Source organism: Acanthochromis polyacanthus, chromosome 20 (assembly GCF_021347895.1).
Source record: "Acanthochromis polyacanthus isolate Apoly-LR-REF ecotype Palm Island chromosome 20, KAUST_Apoly_ChrSc, whole genome shotgun sequence".
NCBI lineage: Eukaryota > Metazoa > Chordata > Actinopteri > Pomacentridae > Acanthochromis > Acanthochromis polyacanthus.
In genome coordinates this window covers 21,992,568-22,010,088 of record NC_067132.1, presented here as the reverse complement: position 1 = coordinate 22,010,088, position 17,521 = coordinate 21,992,568, and the positions used below count along the sequence as shown (strand labels likewise).

General features: G+C 40.2%; 2 protein-coding genes across 4 annotated transcripts in view; both read right to left on the bottom strand.

The window, feature by feature from the left end:
• cacnb2a (calcium channel, voltage-dependent, beta 2a) overlaps positions 1 to 2,806 on the bottom strand; it is a 74,859-nt gene extending 72,053 nt beyond the window's left edge. The window contains exon 1 of one of the 2 annotated variants that reach the window (XM_022212305.2): positions 2,380 to 2,806. In XM_022212305.2, coding sequence (XP_022067997.2) covers positions 2,380 to 2,463 — 84 coding nt within the window. In that variant the 5' untranslated portion in view covers positions 2,464 to 2,806. The remainder of the gene's footprint in view (positions 1 to 2,379) is intronic. The other variant, XM_051940157.1, reaches the window with a different exon arrangement.
• Positions 2,807 to 6,556: 3,750 nt separating this feature from the next.
• LOC110963808 (zinc transporter ZIP12) lies at positions 6,557 to 17,285 on the bottom strand. Of its 2 annotated transcripts, XM_022212301.2 has the most exons (13): positions 17,026 to 17,285; positions 15,858 to 16,150; positions 14,835 to 15,152; positions 14,545 to 14,752; positions 13,682 to 13,830; positions 13,345 to 13,516; positions 12,548 to 12,720; positions 12,305 to 12,460; positions 12,072 to 12,152; positions 10,606 to 10,678; positions 10,308 to 10,466; positions 10,038 to 10,225; positions 6,557 to 9,099 (listed from the first exon to the last, which is right to left on the bottom strand). In XM_022212301.2, the coding sequence occupies exons 2-13, from the start codon at positions 16,104 to 16,106 to the stop codon at positions 8,971 to 8,973; spliced, it is 2,055 nt and encodes a 684-aa protein (XP_022067993.1). In that variant the 5' UTR covers positions 16,107 to 16,150; positions 17,026 to 17,285; the 3' UTR covers positions 6,557 to 8,970. The 2 variants fall into 2 exon arrangements, with proteins under 2 accessions (XP_022067993.1, XP_022067992.1); XM_022212300.2 differs by having other exon boundaries at positions 15,858 to 17,285.
• Positions 17,286 to 17,521: the final 236 nt, after the last annotated feature.

Here is a 17,521-nt window from a genome sequence, read left to right as displayed (position 1 = left end):
GAGTCAGTCATCAGAAAGTGAATAAATATTTTGACTTACAGATTCAATTGTACTCCCAATGTCACAGCGTTTGTCTTTGTGTTTGCACAGACAGTTTCCTTGCTGAGCTACTATATAGAGATGATACCAGAAAGTGGTATTTTTATACTGAAAAGACTAATTTAAGAGAATCCCCTTGTATAACTGAGACTGGAGAAGCCTCATATCTGCTAAACTTTATAATGCAATTTTTTTTGTCCCTTGTCTAACTGACTGGTATCACACTGAAAGGATCTCATCAGTGTCAGGGTTTACGTCTGCATGCAACTATTGTTTTACAGAAGACTTAATATAAATGCAAACCTACCAGTTATGAGGAGACACAGAACTTCACCGTTGGTTAAATTAGTGTAGCTTACAGTGTTTAATCTGAGGTGTAATATTATGACAGGTGTCACAAGACGGTGTTAATTACGTGGGTGGTCTCCTAAGTGAGCTGACAAGATGAGGGGCTGGAAAAGTTGTGCACAAGTGCTCCTACAGCATATGTTGCCAATAGCAACTGAAAACCACAAATTCATTTCAAATCAGCCTTTTATTCCAGCCCACTCCCCTGGGACACATTAATCATGCATATAAAAAGAGCGCACAGAGGCTGTTTCTATGTAGACTCATTTGAGTTGCCAAGAGAGAGACTGGACATCCAAAGAAAAATAACACCATACATGTTGAACACTTTGCTGTGTGGAAAAACGACAATGTATAATCCACTTTTCAGTATTTCACCAGCACACTACCTTCCATAATGCATTCCACTTTACATTTCCACAGTCTAAAGCAGTGGAGACAGATAGGGCTGAATGATTAGGGGAAAATATCTAGTTTTTCTGACAGACATTTGCAATATCATTTTTCTAAAAGTCAATCTTCAGTTCAGTGTTCACTGTGTATTAGATTTAAAACACATGATGGAGCCTTTCCACATGAGATAACATCAAAAATGTGACCGTCACACAAGGACGACGGAATGAATTTGTAAAACCACTGAGTTTGACAAACGCTGCATAATGTATACAGCCCAATTTACTGGATTCTAAGTGATGTCGTAGTTCCATTGCCTCATATTGCAGTTTCAATGTGAAAGCGATCAGTTGTGTAAGCCTCGTGTACAGTACATTTACATTAGAGTACAGCAATGCCACCAAATATACTACAATTCAGGTGGATATATGGTTCTTATTTTAACTGACAGCTGTAATTACTGGGCAGATTTTATTCAAAACACTTGACAAGTTGTTAAAATTTGAGTGTATCAAAGTTTCTACGACATTAAAACGGAGCTTGCATTCAACCTTAAATAACCCAACATGTAGTACAAATAGCTATTTTTCTGATAATAGCTAGTCTACTTCTGGACAGTATCTTTGCTCAAATAAGAATTTGAATACATAATAAAACTGGTCTAAAATGGCTTTGTATGAAAATTTTAGACAAGATTTTTATACTAAACTACCAGGCGAGTCAAATTTCAGAATTGTCAGTGTATTTTAACAGTGTAGTATGAGTACTTTGCTGAGGTAAAGGGTTTAAATACTTGACTACGTATCTAAAATGATTTTGTCTGGAAATATAGGAAGGAATTTGACTAAGTACCAGATTAGCCAACTTTCACATGAGTCAGAGTATTTTTATAGTGTAGTATCAGTACTTTTGCTTTAGTAACGGGCTTAAATGCTTGGCTATTTGTTTAAAGTGGATTTATCTGGAAATTTGGGTTAGAAATTTCACTAAACACGTCAGTCAAATATCAGGAGAGTCAGAGTATTGTTACAGTGTAGTATCAGTACTTCTTCTTAATTGAAGGGTTTGAATACTTGACAGCCGATCTAAAATGGCTTTGTATGAACACTTTCAGACGAAACTACCAGGTTAGATTAGTCAGAGTATTTTTACAGTGTAGTATCAGTACTTTTGCTTGAGTAAAGAGTTTAAATATTTGACTACTTGTCTATAATGGTTTTGTCTGGAAATTTAAGTATAAAAAAATCAAACAAATAGGTCATATCTTTAGATAAATTTAACTAAATGCATTTGTTGAACTAACTTACCATTTAAACACGGACTCCAACCTGAAAGTGAGAGTTTCGGCATCAACTTGACCCACTGCAGCTTAAAGAAAACGTTAAAATAACGCCAGCGACGACATTTTGGATCAAAATCGACCACTAAAAATTCAAATTTCTGAACTCACGCGACCTACTTAATCAAAAGTTAACGGATCCGCCGATGACGGAAGCGGACAGGTGGAGGGCAGGTGAGTGTGTTTGATCTGTTTTAGCAAAGCTAGCTTAACAAAACTGCCGCTAAATGTGAATTAAAGTGAACTTTAAATCAACTTACTTGTAACATCGGGTGTTCCAGTGAGTCCATGTGTTTGTCCGGAGGTGTTGCTGCTCTTGTCTTTGGAGTATTATTGACGACCATCACACCATTTCAAAAACACGCAACAGAAGCTCTCGGCTCGGACGCAAGTCCCAGTTATGTCCGTAAGAAAAGCTAAAGCGCATTATTTTTTCTTCCTTTGGTTGTTGTAGTTTTGACACAGTAACTTCAAAGAGTTGACAGAAAACGAGGCGCTGCCGCTCGGCTGGCACCGCCAATCTTCAAGTTTTTTTTTCAGAGTCAAAGGAGGAGCCTGTGCGGAAGAGGCTTGCAGTTTGTTCTCAAGTTCAGATGGTGATATGATGATGTGAATTCTCGGATATTATAGCCTTCAGCATCACAGAGCCTCCTCATCAGTGAGATCCTACCCACACTGGCTGAGAGCTCCTCATGCGCCCTCATCCAACGCCAACACCTCTGCCCCCTCACAGCACGATAGAATGGGATGAATAACAGCAGCCTAACAAAGAATCAGCATGACTATGACTGAAAAGCATAAATGCAGAGTAAATGAGATTGTTAAAACTGTGCAAGTGGGTGAGATTATCCCCTTAAAAATCAGTTGCTTCCAATTAGGAGTGCATTATCCAGCAGTGTGCAGACCAATTGTCATTTAATCCCTTTTGAGTCTTTACTAACTGAAAATCTGGTTATTGTTGATCTCTAGTAGCATAGGTGTAGATTTCAGTGGGTTAGGGCCCATTTAAAAGAAAAGACACAAGAAGACAGATGAGGAAATTGTGCACATTGGTTCAGCAGGGATGATAGTAAATGAGAAAAGTTGATTTCCAGATGATTAAATATGTGAGAAGAGCCTTAGTCTATTTTATTCTGAATTTTCACCTAGTGGATACAGTTGGTGTTCACTTTACACAAATATAGACATTTTGTTGAATAATTGGTGCAGAAAAACGCACAAATTGGTGCAGGAAAAATGCACCAGAATGCATGATATGAAGTGTTTAATGCTCAAAATTTTCCCAGAATTCCTTGCTTAATGCTTCCCCTCCAATTCCCCTCATCCACACGTCTGGCCATACCTAGGCATGCTGAAGGAAACAGGGTTGAAAACTGCAGATTGTTCTCAGCCAGAAGATGGAAATGTGGAATTATGTGGCAAAAGATTACACATAAATGCCTTCTATGAATACTGAAGCTGATTATCAGTGACAAACAGCAAACATACAGGTGATGGCTGAAGTGTGAAGATACATTTTAGACTATAAGCCTTTTAGCTGCACGCAAACTTGGTAATTTATAGTAGTAATGAATGGGTTTGTTTAAGACTGCATCCAAAAATGATATTTATTATTGATTGATCTGATTGTTTTTGGAGATAATTGTTTATTCCACTAAATTTAAAAGACAGAAAGAAATCTTGCAAAACCCAAGCCAGTTATAATAGTCTATGTACAATTATATAAAGCACAGAATAGCAGCAGATGTTTGAGAAGTAACCAAAGAATATTTACCATTTTCCCTGACTAAGTAAGTGTAAAGATTTACTATTTTTTTCGGAATAATTGTTTGAATACTTGTTTCAGCTATATTAGTGAAATATTTGCTAAGACAGATGTTTTTTTTTCTTGTCGCTGACTGTTCCTACCTACTCATGTGAGTGACAGGAAAGGTACTCCTACTTAAAGCCTGTGTGTGTGTTGAGCTGTGATGCCTTACATTTTAGTACAGCCTATCCAATGAAATGAGACCATTTAAACTTGATGCTGCACTTTAAGAACCCCTTCCCCAGACTTCTTTTTTAACCACATACACTTCCTAAAGTTGTATTATTCATTGTTGCCCTCTAGTGGCGTCATGTGCATTTGCATTTTAAAGGGCCTCCATAAAATTTATACCTCTAATCAATTTAGTTGTGGTTAGTCAGCCAGTGATAGTTATATAATCAGATGTGCATCTCCAGAATAGCTTAATTAAAGTCTGAAAATTTAATCAGTCTATTGTCACCATTGAGTGCTTTTATTTCAAGATGACTAAACTAAGAGACATAGAATTTTTTTTAAAGCTTTTGAAACTGGAAACTGGATCACAGAGACCTTTGACCTCAAGAGTAGAAAGAGTTGATTATAGGTGTGGGATGTACAGTGGATCAGTTGTTAGCACTGTTGCCTTGCAGCTTGAAGATCTCTGGTTCACTTGCCAACCTGGCCCTGGAATCTTTCTGCATGGAGTATGCATGTTCTCCCTGTGCATGCGTGACTTTTCTTCAGGTACTCTGGCTTCCTCCCACAGTCCAAAAATATGTTGAGGTTAATCAGTGATTCTGAATTGTCCATTGGTGTGAATGTGAGTGTGCTTGTTTGTCTCTATGTGCAGCAATGTGATAGACTGGCGACCTGCCCAGGGTGTCCTTTGCCTTCACCTTTAATCAGCTGGGATAGGCGCCAGCACCCCCTCAATCCTATTGAGGATTGAGCGGTGTATAGATAATGGACTGATGGATGTTAGGTGCTGGATACAATATTGTTATTGATGCTGAGAGTAAAGAGGAATTGCTGCAAAATACACCAGTCATCCACAGCATTAAAACCAGTGGACAGGTGAAGAGAACAACATAGATTATCTTCTGAGGACGCAATGTTCTGTTGGGATTCTCGGGTCCTGACCTTTCTTTGGATGTTTAACCTTGCCAGCAAGTTGATTTCTCGCGATATTTGTGGGTTCACAAACTCTCAAGAAACCATCTTGCTCCACTCCTGCCTTCACTTTTCGTACAGCACCAAGTTGGTTCGGGCCAATCACGCAGCAGTATTCGTGTGCGTGGGGCGGGATAATGGGCGGGATATCCGGGTGTGATGACGACACCAAGCTCCAGTAGATCAAAGCAAACATGGCAACGGAGGACAACGATCGTGTAGATGCTGCTATTAAGTCAGTTTTAGCTGAATCTCCTATTGCTTCTTTGAAGGAAGAACAACGAGAGGCACTTTGCGCATTTCTGGATGGTAAAGATGTTTGTGCTTTTTTACCTACGGGTTTTGGTAAGAGTTTAATCTCCCAATTGGCTCCGCTCATTGTGAAGATCCCGCGATTGGCTAAAAACAAACCTGTCAGAGGCGGGACATACTGTTGCATTGTCCAATCCGTGCCTCTTTCCTCCGAACGGATTTACATGGAGCGGTCCCAGATTGATATTGTGGAGTACTATCAAGTACTACACAATTATTAATCTGGCTTTTGCCAGGTTAGTGGATGTTGCTTTCACGCAAACCACCCTATACTTTTTCATGGAGCACACCCCTGCAACTTGCTGCACTGCAACAACTGCTCAAGAACTGCTCGAGGACCATCACAGAGAGCTCAAGGCATTGCCTCGGCCTGCAAACTTCTCCCAGATGTCACTCCAAAAAATACCCCACCAGACAACACACAAAAGACCCCGGTATATATGTATGTCCGGTGCCTCACACTACAGAAACATATGTTCATGCTCCAAGGGTCAGAGCCGTTTTACATTAGGTGGACTGGATGTGACTGATCAGTGTATATAATAAAGAAAGATGTTGGTGGAAGGAATCTTTGAAACCTCACGTATAACATAACCACTAATAAAATCAGCTAGATGGCCATTCTTTTTTGTCAGTAATCATGGTTCCAGACTGTGATCTACATGGCCACATTTGTGACCTTTTTTTGAGAGTGTGCGAGTTTAAATTTAACTGGTGACATTGTGCGAGTGAATGATGATCATTAAACTGTATTTGTGCTGCTCTAAATGCCTGAGTTAACCACAGCGGTGGAGACTGGTACTGTAGAAAAATATCCTTGGTTATATCTAGGGCAGATCTGACATTAGAATGCCCTAGTTTTACTCTTTTCAAAATAGTTTTTGGTCGCACACCTTTCTGAACACTGCAGCTACCAAGCAATAGCTACCACACCCTGCACTGAGGGGCGTTGAGGGAACATTGGTAAACCGTAATGCCTATCGATAAGCAGATGTTCAGCAGGCGAGGTGTTTTGTCTGTGACCAAGTGGAAGGTGCAACCCAATGAGAAAATTCGTCAACCGGTGCTACCAGTGAAAAAGTTAGTCTGGAGCCCTGCTAATGTATAAGAGGCTCATGTTGCCATGCAAGGAAACAACTACTCTGCAAAAAATGGGGGACATCAACCAGTAATGAAATACTACCTTAGTATTAATACAACAATGCCAGAGGACAGAGACAAAGCAAAACAATTCCACAAAATATGGAGCTCAGTTTACAAGGTGATTTAGATTGGTTAGAGACACAAATTCCGTCAGCATTCATGTATTCAAGGAACAGTTACAACACTTATCTCATGTGTATGTGTGCATTATGTATAACTCTGTGTGGGTGGGAATGTAATTTTACCCTTGATGATAATTGCATGTGAATCTATGTATGTGTGGATTCAGACTGATAATCATGATTTTTGATTTCTTGAAAATAAGATGATTCAGTAACGTTGAAATATTGAGGATACTCACTCATATTCAAGGAAAAAATGCGACAACAACAGGTGCAAAGCATTATTTCCAGTCAGAGCCTTTTGAATCAAAGGGAAAACATTCTTATATTTCCTGTTCTGTCTCCCTCTTAGCTTTTCCTATTGTTTGTGTGTTCTGCTGCCCTGATGACACCCGAGCTGAACTCTTCTCCTGGCAGGTCTCTGCTGAGCAAGTAAGGATACTCAGTGTTCACACCAGCATGGCCCAGATAAAAGCACTTCCTTCCTCACTCCTGGCAGCAGTTGCCTTGAAAAGATGCTCACAAGCCAAAAAAAAATGCCTCTTTGGTGCAAAAGAGCAGATTTACACACAAACAAGTAGGCCTGAAGCTTTCCTGGAAATGCCAAAGGGGTCGGCATTTCTAAAATAACAGCAAAATTGCTAGAATAAGAGAAAATCCAATGGACTTCCTTCTATTGTTTGGACGTTACTCGGGAAGTCACAGTAAATGGTGTCAGCTTTTTCTGACATGATAGCCAAATAATCTCATGACACTGTCAATAGAACTGACTTTGCAGTCTGATAATAAGCCTAGCATGGCAAATTAGCATAATCACCATGAAAACTGTGCAATGAAGCTAAGTGCTTGACAGCTGTTTGCTTAAATTTTACAGAAATATGTTGATGCTGCGAGCACCCGAATTTAATCATAGCGAGCTGATTAAAAAAAAGGACAAAAATCCTCTTTTAAGCCCACACAGTCTTTCAGTATCACAAATCCAATTTTATGTGCAAATAAGTTGATTTACTGTTTTTCATTTATCTCATTGTGTTGATGTATTCATCATATTCTCTTCTTCCTCCACCTCCTCCTGCAGGCCCACTCTGACCGGTAAAGAGCGTGTGCACTGTGTGGGTCGCATCGATGCCGAGTTTCTGTCTTGTACAGCAGCGAGCATTAGTCATCCAGGTTGGTGGATGAAGAGAACAAGTACCCCAGGTGGGTGGAAGTGCCCTCATATTGGATCACAGAGAGGCCTCAAAAACAAAGAACAATGCCTCTGAGATGAGAAGCTGAAAGGGAGAAACGTTTTTCGAAACGGGCCCTCAAAAATAACTGTATTTGAGAGCAGCTTATGCCTGACAAAGAGCTTTTCTTTGTACCTAATATTAGAGTTTCTCATTAAGCCAATCAGGTTTTGTATATTTATAAGTAGTCCAGATGTAGGTCATGCTCAATGGGCGTACACAATTTACTCATAATTTCTCCAGTTTCCTGGGAAGCACTACTGCATTTAATTTGTTGGTTATTATTAGAAAAAATATTGAAAAAACTAAAGGTTGACTCAAAATCAGGTGGTTTTTTTTTTTACAACACTGAACTGTCCCTTTTATTTGGAATTTATTTTACTGAAATGTGCTAATTAGACACCGTTTCTGTTTTTCCCATAAATTACATGTGGAAATCACAGACCTCATCTAAACAATAAATATATACATATATATATATATATATATATATATATATATATATATATATATATATATATATAATAAGAAAATTTACAAAAACAACAAAATCCAAGTTCATTCATTGATTTTCAAGTTTCCTTTTCCATCAATTTAGAGGCACTGACAATAGCTATATTAGAAAAGAAAGTAAAATATGTAGATTTACAATATTTTATATCTTCATGGTGGATAAATGATTCCAAAATCCAATGATTTGATTGTCTGAGGCAACATCAATATTTCACATAACAAATATGCATGATTGCACCTGCTGCTGCCAAATAAGAATACAAACTAGACATTTAGCGTCTAGATACAGGCACCCAATATATCTAACATACAAAAATAAATCATCAAGTATAAAAAAGAAAGGCTTCATACCTCCATACATGACATATATTTGTGATCCAGTGCTGAGACTACAACACCATGAAACACTCACTTGTTCAGAAATAATGACTTGTTAAAGCATACTGGTTGCACAAACTAACACTTGCAAGTGTACAGAGCAGAACACGATAATTAACAAGTCAATAAAAGTTTTTAAAAAACGGTAGAACAAGTTTGTTTCGGCTAAACCCTGCAGGAAGAGATGTACAACTGCGTTTAGAATTTAAGTTCGTGTTCAAAGAGCGCCAACAGCAAAAGGCAGGACCAACCCATCAGGAGGCCGAGGTTCTGTAGGAGGAACATGAGGCACGGTCTGTCGCTCTTCACCCGACTCATCTCTGGAAGCTGATGAAAGAAAGATGACAAGAATAAAAATGAAACCCTCAGCAACTTGACAGAAAAATGGGATAAGGTTGGCAATATTCCTTATTTTTCTTATTGCAATGTAATCCCATGAAAACACCAATAGCTACAATGCTAAATGTTTTCCATGTTCTCCACCGAATTTAATGATGCTAACATTTGCCAGGTAACCCAAACAGAGTATACAGCGAGGGCTGTTGGGAACACCATTATTTTTGCAGGTATTTGGTCATAAATCAAAGTACAAGGGAAAAATGTATTTGTCATAGTGATGACACTAGATATAAGGTCATTCTAAAATTGTGACAATTCATCCTGAGAGGAACACAGCAATGCATCAAAAGTTATAGACCGAATCACAAAAGTAAACCTTAAGGTTATACTATAAAAAAGTGAGACAATCAAAATCTGTGAGTTATCCTCTCTGGAACATGCATGGAATATAAATGTCTATACAAACTTTCAATTTAATAATTTAAGTCCATAGACTGTATGTAATAAATTGATCTGTGGACACTAAGTTTGCCGATACAATAGTAATCTGTTAGTCACAAGGCAGCTCTGTAGCTTGACCATAAAAATTCACCTGATTTATAATTTATTTTGCTCCAAATGGAACCATAGCTTACAAATTGAACACCATGCTGTATTAATTAAAAAATCCTAAAACTAACACTTAAAAGTAGCTTCCTGCAAAAACTGGGCACTTTAGTTTTTAACAACTGTTACACAGGCAGGAATAAATAATGCAGTTGTCGGGGACTATTTTCAGCTGTGGATTGATACACATTTGAGGCTCAAGTAAGTATTTCAAGCAGGATGATGGTGCATATACGATTAATGTTTGGTCTGTCCATGGGATTGTTGTCAATAAGAAGTAAAGAACAGCACCAGCCGTGTCTTTAATCAAGGCTGCTTACCATTTCTACCAGTGACAGGTAGAGAAAAATCCCAGCAGTAACAGAGAAGATCCACTGCTGTACTTCTATCTCAGAGGAAACAAAGAGTCCGATGTAGAGCCCCATGAAGGCTGTCAGAGCACTGAGGAAGTTCATTAACACGGCAGTCTTCACTGAGAGTCCAGAGCTGAGCAACACTGCAAAGTCCCCTTGAAGACAAAAAACATAGTGGATCAGTGAGCCAGCCAAGCACTGCGTTTTCTAACCTCAGCCAAAACGGCGACCTCTCACCCATCTCGTGCGGGATCTCGTGGCACAGGATGGCCACAGTGGTTGCCATGCCAGTCTCGGCTGAAGAGGAGAAAGCCGCCCCGACCACCAGACCGTCGGCAAAGTTATGAAGACTGTCTCCCACAATTACCATCACAGCCAGCAGAGAAAGCCCTTGTCCTGGGAACACAAAGAAGGTCTGTGTCGCTGAAGCTCATCCTCAGATTGTGACAAATGCTCTGTCGTCTCAGGCAACTAATTACAAAGTACGACACATTCATCTGTGCGTAATTGTACAGCTTGTTTTGAAAAAGCTTACTCTGATGTGAAGGCCTCCTTGTATCTGCATGTTCAGGAGATATGTCTGCACACTCAAAGTCCTCCACTGGTCCCTGAAGGTTGAAGATAAACATTTACAGCTCAGACTCTTGATCTATCTTAACACTTTATTCAATCAAAGTTAATTTTATGGAAAATAGATCCATGTATGTATACTACAAAATTAGGCTTTCCATGATCTAGTTTCAAAGTATGCATTAGGCTGTATGTACATGATTCAGCACAACAGGAAGTGCTTTCTGAATGATTCAGTACTTCTCATTCTCCAACATCCTACATGCTCTGTTTCTTTACACCCTCCCACACCACTCCACAATTCCTGTTATATAAGAGCAGAAAGAAAGAATTTAAGTGAATTTCAGTTAATTTATGAACATTGATTCAATACATTACTGTTACAGTAAGTATCCTGAAAGATTGTTGATAGACTCATGCCAAAGTGTTGCACTGGGCCTAAACTTTTCTTGTACACAGCGGCCTCTAGCTCAGAACTTAGTGCATTCTTGTTGCTGGGGTAGAGTAGTGCAGGAGTGACACATCACTGAGGGGAATGAACTGTGTTTGCTTTAATAGATCCATAGTTTACAAAATGTTTTATCAGTATGTTGGCATATCGACTACCACAACTGCTTCTTGGCTTCTGGAAGTACAATAAGCAGGGACAACTCTTTCATTTTTGACAGATTTGGTTAGAAACTAGAGCCTGAATGTTGTGTAGGTTGGACAAATACAGCCTGTCACAGATGTATTGGTATTGGCATATATGTTTATCAGTATCACTGATATGAAACTTTCTTTTACAGAACATAACACAGAAAATAGATCTTTGGGGTCATTTACAAATAGTTTGTCCAGCAGAGTGGCTCCAACTTCATTGTTAACAACACTGTGAGCACTATCTGCAGCACATGTAGGACAGTATGCATCCCAGCTGATGGTGGTGCGGAGTCCTGCATATAAACAAACAATATCTGCCGATGTATTCATATCAGCATTTTTTTTGCTCCCTGAAATTCAGCCCCTAAAATGCAGTATCAGTCGGGCTCCACTGAAAACATATTTGCCTTTAAGAGAAAAATAAGCTCACAGATACTACAGTGCTGCTGTTTACAATGAATTTGAGCATATTTGGAACACGACAGGCGCTGAGGATGAATGGTTGCTTCAACTGTGGAGGTACTTCCGAACAAAAAAATTGTGGGTTATCGTTGCGAGAAGCACAATATTTATGACAAATGTGACTTTTAAAATATTTTTCTCGCCACTCAGTCTATGGCAGTGTTTTGATACTTTGCTGATTCATTTCCAAAAGCTGCATTGTCATGTTACCGGTGGTCAGCTCTATCACGAAGGAAATAACAGGGATGATGACAGGAATCAGGATTTTCTGCTAAGAGCGCCTTTAAAAAAACATACCAGCTGAGCGTGGGCTGTGATGAGACTCACCAGCTGTATGGTGGAGATGGATTTGCCCCTCTGTGACTGACCGTTGCAGTTCAGCTCTAAGGGAAGGTCACTGGAGTGACCCTGCAGACAAAAGAAAGTCACGACACCCCCATTGTCAACATGCACAGTCATGACAAATGTGTTTTCTTTTGTAAAACCCGGACAGTTCGCTTGATAAAGAAAACCAGCCTCAACCTCAGCCTATTCCATACAATATACTACAAAAGTCTTACATGGCCGTGAGAAGGAACTAGAAAGGAGAATATTCTTTCAATAAGGAAAAAGCCGTAAATCCCAGCGATCATGCCCAGAATCTTCCACAAATAGTCTTTTTCTGCAATGTAGTGTTTATCATCATGGCTGTGAGTGTCGTCATGGAGACCAAGAATCTGCAAAGAAGACAAAGAGGGAAAAAATGAATTTACTATTGAAAACATGTGTGGCTGGTTGTAGTTGACGGTGCAGCAGCCTTGTACCTGCGGTATGAGGTGCAGGAGGGCATCTCCAGAGAGGGTTCCCACTGCCAGGCCCACAAACAGCTGCAGGATGAGATTGTAGGTCTCCTGGCAGGAGTTGAAGAAGATCAGGCAAATACCAAACATGGAGCCCACCGTGATGAGCAGGACTGCAGCTGTACTGTAGCCGTACTCTGGAGGAAGAAGAGAGCTGCGAGTTTAACACTGTTTTACTATTTTATGTACAAATAGTACTACTAAGAATTGTAACAAACCCAAAGTCACAACTAAATACAGGAACTGCTTTTTCAAGGTCAGATTTACAAGAACTGAATTTAAAAGACATTTTTTAGTTCTAAACAAAACCTGAAAGGAATTCTCTTCTATCTTCTCTTAATATAGCATTATTTTTTGCTTGTTTCATATTATTCAATGTTTCATAGACACTACAGAAATTACACATTGTGTTTACACTATATAATACATAGTGTGATGGTTAAGTAGAGGAAAAAAATAAGACAACCATTAATAGCGTTAATTTTTAAAATTGACTGCCTGTTTTACTCCAATGTTGAATTGAGATTTTTATCATTTTATTGTTTATTGAATGCCCTATGAGTTGCACAAACTATTAACCCCGGTACCCTTCTTCTTATTAAATATTCAACTGATATCCTAGTATGTACTATTTAATAGTTAAAGTGCACCTCCTCAGTTTAATGGACAACATTACAATCAATAAACATTTTATTTAGTTCCAAATGCTGCATATTGTTTTTTTCATTGACAGTGGTTTGTAGAGAAGTAGAATGTCTTACTCTCGACCGCAGTGGGTAGAGATCCTCTTGTTTTTTCCTCTGCAGGCTCACAGGCATTGCCTAGCAACTGCTGAATGATGGCCGGGCAAATTTGTCTGAAGTGCTCCTTGGAAATTGGCAAATGAGGATCCAGAGCAAAAATATCTACCAACTGATTGGCTGAAAAACACACCTGATTGGATTGAAAGGAAAAGGCACATTTGGGGATGAGTGGGAGGCTTTGCAAATCAAGTCTCACAGTGCTTGCATAGTGTAGTTTACAACCGTATTGTCATTTGTGATAGTTAGTGCATAATGTTTGCTCCAAAGCTTAATCAGATATTTGTTTGAACCTCACCTGTGACCAATCTCTGCGTTTTCCTTCAGATTCAGGGTTGCAGCTGTCCACCTTCTGTGAACGTTCTGTGATGCCCCGCCTCTTCCTGTCATGAGAGTGTCTCACTCCTTCCTGTCCTACTCCCAGCTGATGAAGTAACTCCTCCAAGTCTATGCGGAGAAATGCATCACTTCATGATATACCAGCATCAGGTCAGATTCAGATGAGTTCAGCAGTGTGTCGCCTCAGGGCTTATGGCATTATAAAAGGCAAGTGTAAAGGATGGGGACAGACTATTAGGCTTGACTTCCAATGCCATACAGATTTTTTTTTTGGCTTAACTTGATGATAATCAAATGAAAGGGTTGAAGAGCCTCATTTGCAGTATTTGAGTATCTATGCTTAGGATTAGCTTTTTTAAGAAGATGTCTCCTAAACAGACTATAGAATAGGATCAATTAGACTCATAGTCTCCTTCAAAGAGATTTATAGCTTCCTTCAGCTCTTTGTATTTGTTTTCCAACCCATAACATCGCTTTCACCACTTTCATAGCGTTGATTTTGGCATCAACAGACTGCTGTTACCAACTAGCTGGTGAACATAGTGCAGCATTTAGCAGCTAAAGAGCCAGATATTTTCTCAGGAGTCGGTACAGAACATAAACAGTGCTGACACAGGTACTACATGTTGTTTTAAATATGAGACTCCATATAATAATAAAGCAGCTCCACATTTAGATACTGACATTGGGGACTTTTTTGGACCACCTTAAAAGTTGATGTTAGTCTTGTGTTTGGCCCCCAAGTGGCCCAAAATATTGATTATTACAGACTGACATCTGTCATGAAGTGCATAATACAGCTAAATGTTCTCTTGAACTTACCTATAATCTGTAGGTTACTTGTGCGATTTAGAGATTGAAAGATATAGTCTGTAAAGAAGGCAGGGGATGGGAGGTTCCGCCATCTGAAACAGTGGCCCTGCAGAATATGGCTGATGATTGCTGCAGCCAGTCTGGGCACCCTAGACGCTGCAGCACCTGGATTTCCCTTAACGTCAATATCTTCCAGGAGACGAGCTGCATCAATACACTGTTAAATTAAAGAATTAAGATTGCCATACAAATGTACATCTGATAGGACAGGACGAATCTGTTCAAAAATACTTGCTTACTTGCAAATCAGACACGGTATCTTGGTTAGAGGGGCCATAGTGCTGGCTGATGAGCTGCAGAATACTTTCTGTTTCACTTGTTGACAGGAAGAGGTTATCCTCAGCTGGATGTAGGTTAGTGAGGGCCAGAAGGTAAAATTGAAAGTTTGCAGATGGAGAGGAAAGGGAGGATGGAGAGGCAACGTTCGATACACACAGATCTTGCAAGTTAATTATGTAATACAGCAGGACAGTTGAGATCTGCTGGTAGTCCTCCTCAGTGAGATAAGTCTTCTCATCATCCTCCAGCACAGAGAGGGCTACGTCTGGTGTTAGGCACTGAAACAAGAGCAATACCAAGCAAGAAGAACAGAGCAATTTTAGGCAGGTTTTAAGGACAGAACATTTTAAAATACCAGGTCATGTGAGTGTCATCTGACTTTTAAAACATGTGATCTTAGATTTACATGTCAACACGTGGTGCAAAGAGGTCAGCTTGATGAAAGGCCTATTTTCTTCCTGCACACACTGTACTGTGCTTTTTGGAAAAGGACTAGTTCTGTGTTGTGGTGAATTGAATACAAGCCCAATTAGACCCACGCACAAATTCACAAATTGTACAAGGTTAGGAGAGTGGGTGAAGCACTGTTCCTTGTTAGAGAGAGCAGACTATTCAACAAGCAGAGACAAAATGTAAAAAGTTGCTCCCTTCATTTCTAGATCTTATGTTGAAGGCTTGGTACACACATAATCCCATTGTCAGTCCACCTGCACAAACATGTGTAGTACCTCTAAATCCACTCTGTGGAGTTTATTATGTCAAACTGAGGGATGTCTAAAGCCACTCAGCATGAATGCTCGACAGAGGTCAAGAACTTAAGCCTCCACATTCACTCACATTCCTGCCATAACAAACATGTTTCCAAGACTATGGGATGAATACATAATAAGCACTTCTACACTGGAAGTAGAAAAGATCATTCTTACTCAGTTTATCTGTTAGTGACAGTTGCATGACAACATTAAGACAGGTGGAGGCCTTACCTTCTCACACATGTCCTGAGGCATGCCAGTCCGCTCTGCACAGTGCACTGCATGCAGCAGTGTGGTGATCAGGACATTGGTTCTGTTCCTCTGGAGCCGAGGCTCATCCTCCATCCCCAGGGGCAGATTCAAAGCCCCAAGAGCTTCCGACAGGTACGCCTGCTCCTGCCCTTCCACTTCCAGCACTCTCCCGAGCACACACAGACATAGCAGCAGCAGCAAACATAGAGCACTGCTCCTGAAGTGCATGTTCCTACCAGCACGGTCCAACTCCCTCAAGCTCCGAGGACTGGCTAAGAGATTGAGACAACAAGGAGGTGATAGACATAAAGCATACACAAGAAAACTGGGAGAGAAGCTTGACTCAAGGTGAATGACGGCAGGGAACGGAAAGCTTCTATAAAAGAAAAGCAGCAATGTGTCCTCGCTGAGGGAGGCGTTAATACGCAGGACTGATCTGATGGAGGACAGGAGGGATCGATGGGCACCCTTCAGCTGAAAAGCCCTTACAGTGCCGAATGGTCAAGCAGAGCCTGGGCCCCAGTCCACAACAAAAGGATTAGTGCAGGCAAGTGAAAGAGAGCACAGGGGCAGGGAGAAGGGGGCATAAAGGGGGAGACCATGGAGAAAATAATTAGTATTGAGAAAAGGCAGTAACAAGGAAAACTGCATTGCTAATGTAAAGCCATAGCTCAGACAGACAGAGATCAACATCTGGAAAAAAGCAGCTCCCCTAAAGTGATGGGCAGGTCACACAGAGGTGACTGCAAAACCTTAATACCTCTTTAGCTGTGTATCGATTTCATAAATTCCTTGAGTGTTTTTAAAACTGTCGATTTCTGTCATGGTCTGTAGATTGAACCAGTTTCCTTATTTAGCAGCATGAATTGTTCAGGAGAAAGGCAGTAGCTGGTCGTGAGTGTGTGCATGTAGCATGCTGACTACGAGCCACACACGAATAAACGCACCATCAAATCTAAGGGGTTGTCTTTATTAGGCATGATCTGTGAGTCACAGAGGATCAAACATACAGAGCAAAACATGCCGAGCTTCCCAGCATCCTCCCACACTGGACACCCTGCAGGTCAAATCAACCCAGCAACAAGAGGACAAATCATTGTTTGTGCTACACTAACACCTGAGACCGAATAGATGAAAAAAAGCTTACCGGGTGATCCGGGCCTACCGTTTTCCCCTCTGCCCCTCTCAGCTGCTGTAACTAGGTTTGTTTTTCTCCTCGGATAAAGGTTTTCCTCGGAGGATAAACAGAAGATCCAGCGCTTGTTTGGGGAGAATTCTTGGGCATTGGTGCTGCTAGTAAAACCCTCTTACGAGAATTGAGTAAGCTCCTGAGGATTAGCAGCGACAGCCTTAGAGGGCTGTGGTTGCCATGGAGAGTGCTGCCTCACTTTCAACAATGAGGTGATGGGGGTGGCCAGCTTCTCCTAGAGGTGACTGAGTGGCTGGTGCCACACAGAGCATACTTGAAAAAATCTTTTAGAAAAACAGATTCAGTACAGACACAGACTGCTTTGTTGTTCTGACGGAGTCAAACCTGATTATCTTTCTTTTATCTGCAACATTTATTATGACAAATATGTGTTTTTATCATCAAATATCCAAAAATTACCTGTTATACTGTACATTGATATAATGTCATATGC